Raw genomic sequence first — 6768 nt, 5'->3', positions numbered from 1 at the left:
CTCAAACCGCTAAACCGCTGAGAACTACTTCCATGTGCATTATTCCCATTGAATTTGACAATTTACTCCCAACCAACCAACTGCCGCTAAAGAAGTTTCACTTCATAAATTCAAGAAATGTTCTTACCCTTTCAGTTACCGTAATTCTTATGTACCTGTCATTCTCTTCATTTTCGTCTTTATCTTCACTTTTGCCTTCTTTTTTTTACTTGGTCGTTATCATTTATTTCTTCATCTTCATATTTATCTTTATTTCAAAGCTTAATTTCAAATGTGTAGTGAAACAACAGGCGAAACATGTCAAATTGAACATATTGCAGCAACATGTATACACAATTCGAAAATGTTTAAACGACGGTTTTGGCCGTAATTTTCAATCAATCGTAAAACCATAAAAACTCTGTCCATCTACGGAAAAATGCCTTTCCAACGGTGTTCTTGGTTCGGTAGAATCGCCAAACGAACGGAGACAAAATTTATGTTAGCGTATTAATATATATATATTGGTTTACTCCTTATGCACGTAGCATTCCGCTTTCCGCGTGATATTTTGAGTTGAAATTTCAAAGGATAATCGTTATTTGCGGTCCCTGTGATAAAGAAAAGGAAAAAATTTATGTTAGCGTATTAATATATAGATAATACGAGTATTGCAGTGGAAAATGACCATGCAACTTGCTCAAAATAAATGTTCATAAAACTCAAAAATAACTTTTCAAGAAAACACCTTGAAGTTAACAAGTGCATTGCATTTGTACGTTTTTTTTTGTCAATGTGTCCATGTTCAAAGTGAAATTGTGAAAAAACTAAAGCAGCTAGAAAATTGTGGTTTGTTGCATTATATGTAAATAGCATAGCAGCTACCATAAGAAAAAAAAAATAGATTTTTTCGACCAAAAGCCCCTTTGAAATGCCGACGACAAATCACCAAAGAGTTTGCCAATTGCATGTGTACTAGAGGTTTACGCCGACAGGCTTTGCCCCGGCGGCGTGATTAACTTCAAAACGAATCGGCGCGTCAGGAAACGCCGGCGCTCCTGCCCATAAGGTAGAATCCAAAGAGCCACGAGGCTACTAATCTTATCATGTCATCTCGTCAGCGTTAGGCATTCGGCATGCCAATTCAGATTGTAATTGTATTTAATTCATTTATTGAAGCAGTTTTAAATTTAAATTACGTTACTTTCTACTTGAATTAAAATGTTGAGTGTCTGCCGCTGATGGATGGGCGAACAGAAGGAAGTCTGAAGTATATACATATATCTCTATATTCTCTACAAATCCGTATGTACTATTTAAATTTAAAGAAATAAAAAAAATTAAAAAGTTAAGTTATTGGGGTAATTTATGTCGCCATAAATAGACTCTTGCAATACTCTTATCAACCGTTATGTTAAACTACGGAGTTGTTACGATTTTTTGTGGGTTTTATATTGAGAACAGGGTTTGGTCTACTTTTTCCAAATTTTTAACTCATCAACTCCCACCAGAACGGGCGTTTTTGACTCACTGTTTAAAAAATGGCTTATAGATGGTTAAAATTTCCACTAAAATATTAAGAGCCAAATTTTTCTAAGGAGAACCGAACGTAAAGAAAAATAATAGTACTTTTACCAAAACGGGGAACTTTAACCCAGTGTAGAAGACATTGCGATGTGCGGGAGCAAAACCTTCCTGGGATTTGACCACCACTTATGCAGCGTTTTTGCTGCATTTAAAATGCAACATTTAGCACTTTCGAACATATGTTTTCGAAGAGCGTTCATGCAAATGTACATTTACGCGAGTTCGAAGTCGTATGCTTTTGACAAACAGCCGTGTTCCAGTCTCTTATTTAGATGCGTATATATTACGATCAATTCTCACGCAGAAGATAATGTGCAAAAACCCTACTGAAAAGGAAAAAATAAATTTTAAACCAAAAATTCAATTCAAAAACTTGAATTGTTTTAACCATAACCGAACATTTGTTTGTGTATATATTCATTTGTCGGTGCTGTCAATTAAAATTTCCCCACTTAATTAGGAAACAAACCAAACAGAGTTGATGACAAATTGATCCAGATTTCTATCAGCATCACATCGATGTTGAATTTGCTTAACTTTTCTTTATCCAAATATGTAATGTAAAATAAAAGAAATCTCGATCGGCTATCACTGAAACGCAGCTAGCAACTGTATACTCGAAAAAGCAATGTTGCCACTTTTTCTCTTTAAACCATGTTCGAATCGGGGAAATTTTGGAAGATCACTGGGTTGCTTTTAGCATTTAGATTCTTAATGCAAAAATGGAGTTGCATTTAGGTGACGAATTTTGTATGGATAAATGTACATTTAGAGTAGCATTTAGAGCCAAATGTGCTAAATGTGATTTTACGCGTAAGCAAAAACAGCCCATTAGGAGTGCTAACGTAATTTTCACACAGCCACCTAGTACTTGCATTCGTCTGCGGGACTCCAGAATAAAATAACTTACTAATGTAAAAATTACCAAAAAAAAGTGTTTGCTTTTTAATAAAAGTGTGTTTAAAATATTAAAAAAAAAAATACACAGGAAAATCAACTAGTCTTTCTTTTATCTCCAATAATTGAGGAGTTAGATGCAATAAGGGCGCTTCTGTTAAAACTGATTTCTGAGATATTGGCGTTAAAGTTTTTCTTGTGTTGTAACTTTCTTGTTGTTGTAGTATATAAAAAAGTAATATGGAAAAAATTTGTCTACTGCGGAAAAAATCGTCAGATTACCAGTATTCGACCCTATTTAACTGTAATAAACGCTTTCGTTCAAAAAACGTGTTACCTATGTTTTTTCTGAGTTACGCTTTTTTGGAAATGTTCAGTGCCCCGTATTATGCAAAAAACCTCCTTTAAATAAAAAAGTAAATTTCTTTTCGTAAAATAGTGTTTTTATACGAATAGTATTTAGTTCCTTTAAACAATGTACTTATTTCAATGTGCATACATCATGAAAATTTTGTACAAAATTACTTAGGCGCCCAACGCGGCGGCGGCGTGGCTCGGCGGCGTATACCTCTAATGTGTACATAATTTTCATAAGGTTTGCAGTGAGAGCATACACTGGCACATACATATGTATGTATGTTTCTTCGAACAAGAATTTTCATATAACCTAATACAATATAAACAATTTACATATTTTTGTAATTAATCAAAACTATTAATATGAATTCTTTACCAATTTTAAAATTCTTTTCAACTAACATGCATTTTTACTACCTACTATATACAAATATTACATATATTTATATATACATATTAACTACTCAATAAATTATATTTAACAAATGGTCATGCATATATGAAGATCCGAAATGCTAACTGATATAAAAGTACAATTCATATAATTTAACTTTTAATTTATTTAATTTTATAAAAACATATACATGAATATGTTTCTGCATTCACCAGCAACCTAGCAACACAGCCAGGCACTTGTAACATAACATTATCATAACAGAATAATTACCTTTTTTTTCTGTTAACTCTTGTGTAAATGTTAATCGCGATGTGGTGATATTCCGTAGATTTATTTTTCAGCCAAACAATTTTACGTTCCAAAAATTTGCACTTTCTCTATCTATCTAAGTTCTCTGCCACTAGCACGAACACTCGCGCGAAAAGAGCATGCGCGGCGGGTATAATGCCCACCAAATAACTTTTCATAAGCATAATAACAAGTAAAAATATTTACCGATATCGGGCGCTCAAGTTGTGCATTTTTGTCTTGACCTCCGCCACCGTGTAACAGAATCCATGGCTTTCGAGCNAACCGTGTAACAGAATCCATGGCTTTCGAGCATCGCAGCCATTTCCTGAAGTATATGGCTATTTTTTCTACAGCCACGCAACTCGCTCATTAGGGGTATTCTATTTTTGTAACCTATGTTTTACATGCCCGTACACGATGAGAAACATTAAAAAAATGATAACTGCGTTTTTAGTTTTTTTTTTATTCAAAAAAGTACACGCACCAAACGATTTTAAAATTTATATGCGCATATACACACAAACATGTACAAATACATTGGCCATATATGTATTGGTGTTGACCGCTTTGCTATTTGTTTTCGTTTGCATTTGTTTTGTTATACTTATTAATTATTTAATTTATTAGTTATTTAATTTGACATTAGAAGAAATAAATTTCAAATTTAAGGTTCTTTCATTTTTACAAAATGAATATAAATCTTTCACTTCTTTAATGGCTCGTTCGGCACATATATTAGACCGTTTTAAATTTGGAAAGGCTGAATCTTCCTTCACCCAGTGTTTTTTTAAACATTGATGGGCAGTTTTGAACGGCTTCACAGATTCTTCCAAGCATTCAAAATTTTTGTTGCGAAAACTTTGGTCGGAAAACCATACTTCGTACCAAGCACTGCATATAAATTGACAAACTTGTAAAAGTTTTGCTTTGTGATTGGGAAGGAGTATAAATGTGAGCAATGCAAGAATAGCTCTGGAGTTCCAACGGGCGTTACTGAGCGATGGTAAAACTCGAAAGTTAATGTATGGAAAAACGTTATGTTTTTGATAATACTTAAAGTATTGTCCAAGTTCATACAAATACTGCATGTCATCGCGCCATTTGATATTAGGAATTTTCATTTTTTCGCCGCTTTGTTTCAGATTTTGAAAATCAGTTATTAAATCTGAAAATATTTCGTAGGGAATATGTGGTGATATTGCTTTTGCGACAAGTAATTCATTCATTACATGCTTCAGAATTAAATCCAAAACATGGTGTTGGCAACCAACATATTGTGGCGGTGTCAAACATTTTTCTTCATAGCATGATTGTAGATAATGAACAATTCCATTTTTTTTCCCGGTATTCACATTTGTTGTATCACATACAATCATTTTAATTGAGTTCCACAAATAAAATCGGTCTAGAATTTCCTTTATGCCTGTAAATGTAAGTAGAGTTAGAAATGTATATTTTTATATATAAATTTATATTATATTTATATTATAAAATCTTAATTTTTATTTCTTACCTTCAAATATTGTGACACTTTTCCCATTCTCAAGCACAATTACCGCTACTCGCACTTCTTTAGTTTCATTTGACAATACCACTACCTGCGCTTCCTTTTTTCCAAATTTTTTGCCGTCAAAATGAAGACACCAATTCTCTTTTTGTAACGTTGTCATATATTTTGCTTCCAATCGCTCGGCTGATTTCATTGAGGCTTTATATACGGCAGATTGTGAGGGTGCAGGAATATCAATGCCTGATTTCACTAATATTTCACATACTTTAGTTGTTTTTTTGCTACTCAAACTTGTTTTCTCTATCATGTCTACTGCGATCTTTGTTTGACACTTGACTTTTCTAAGTCTTTTTGTAGGTGTTTCAGGGTGATACAATTCATTATCTCCTTCCAGGGACGATATTGTTGTATCAGATTCACTTGCATTTACAACACTTTTCTTTTGTACGGTGACTGGTTTAAGTAAAGAAATTTTTGATGGATGAATATTTGTTTTCTTTTCAGTGGTGTATCCAACATCTCCATTGGAATTTTGTTGAAGTGCATACAACTTTTTGTCCTCAACACTCAGCCAAATGCCATTTGGATTGGTTATATCAAACAATTGTCCAAAAACTACAAAAACTTTTCCATTAGGTCGCTTTAAAAACTTCGAATAATTTTTTAAGAGATTTTCTACTTTTCTTTCAATTGAAGTTTTAGCTATACTGGGAAAGTTTAATTTTGTCCATAAATCCAGCAATTCGTCGGCAATAATTTTAAATCTTGCTTTTTTACTTTTTTCGACGTTTGCCAATGAGTTATATCTACCTATTATAACAGTCTTCTTAGGTATTCTGCAAAATGCGTTCAAATTTTTATCAACCTGTTTTATTTCTTGCCGTCTATTTTTGTTTTTCTCGAAGCGAATCAAAGAGTTTTCCCATCGTTGCGAATTTCTTGAAATTGCATTAGAACTTTTCTTGAAACTCATTTTTTTCCACTGTTTAAAAATGTTAATTGTTTATGATCAGAGAGCACAAAAAAAGTAAACTGCTTGAATCAATTCAGAAAGAAAATAAAGGCAGAGAAGTACTCAGTTCTGCCTTCAAAATAGCGGTAAATATTTACCACAACCAAGGCGAATTCATAACATGGTGATAGCATGTGAACAGCTGATTGCTTGTTCTTCCGCTTAAAACAACAAAAGAAAATAAGAATAAGAACTAGAAAGTGAACAGCAATACATATATGGCCAATGTATTTGTACATGTTTGTGTGTATATGCGCATATAAATTTTACAATCGTTTGGTGCGTGTACTTTTTTGAATAAAAAAAAAAACTAAAAACGCAGTTATAATTTTTTTAATGTTTCTCATCGTGTACGGGCATGTAAATTAAAAAAAAAAAAAACCCAAAATAGAATACCCCTATCGCACATCTTCTCACCCCCATATTTCCAATAAAGCGCGCTCGCCTGCATGGTTCCACTTGCTGGCACTTTTTCTGTGTACTAAAAATATAGTAAATAAATACATCACCAATTTAATTCAACAATCTATAACAGTAACTTACATTTTGCATCCATTTTGTAGCGAAGAAAAACAAAAATAACACAACAGAGAACTGTCAAATCGAATTAAGAATGCGCCGCGGGAATGGGATGTCGTGGGAAAATGGTATTACATTAGCACGTTCTTTAACCAGAAATGATGGTTTATCGTCAAGTAATTCCTTGAACTCAGATAAAAGAAACGAAAATTTGTTAGA

General features: G+C 33.1%; 1 protein-coding gene across 2 annotated transcripts; it reads right to left on the bottom strand.

Moving 5' to 3' along the window:
* Nucleotides 1-3794: 3794 nt before the first annotated feature.
* On the bottom strand, nucleotides 3795-6750 carry LOC108378036 (uncharacterized). Of its 2 annotated transcripts, XM_017634335.1 has the most exons (3): nucleotides 6574-6750; nucleotides 5022-6511; nucleotides 3795-4931 (listed from the first exon to the last, which is right to left on the bottom strand). In XM_017634335.1, the coding sequence occupies exons 2-3, from the start codon at nucleotides 5989-5991 to the stop codon at nucleotides 4132-4134; spliced, it is 1770 nt and encodes a 589-aa protein (XP_017489824.1). In that variant the 5' UTR covers nucleotides 5992-6511; nucleotides 6574-6750; the 3' UTR covers nucleotides 3795-4131. The 2 variants fall into 2 exon arrangements, with proteins under 2 accessions (XP_017489824.1, XP_017489825.1); XM_017634336.1 differs by having other exon boundaries at nucleotides 3795-6511.
* Nucleotides 6751-6768: the final 18 nt, after the last annotated feature.

Source organism: Rhagoletis zephyria, unplaced genomic scaffold, assembly GCF_001687245.7.
Source record: "Rhagoletis zephyria isolate East Lansing unplaced genomic scaffold, Rhagoletis_zephyria_1.1 Rzeph_scaffold_13213, whole genome shotgun sequence".
NCBI lineage: Eukaryota > Metazoa > Arthropoda > Insecta > Diptera > Tephritidae > Rhagoletis > Rhagoletis zephyria.
This window is presented reverse-complemented; position numbering and strand designations above follow the sequence as displayed.

Bases quoted from the DNA above. Each gene is read 5' to 3' on its own strand.
- LOC108378036 (XM_017634335.1), bottom strand. From the start codon at position 5,991: ATGAGTTTCAAGAAAAGTTCTAATGCAATTTCAAGAAATTCGCAACGA. The intron at 4,932-5,021 runs GTAAGAAATAAA...TTACATTTACAG, and splicing joins AAGTGTCACAATATTTGAAG to GCATAAAGGAAATTCTAGAC.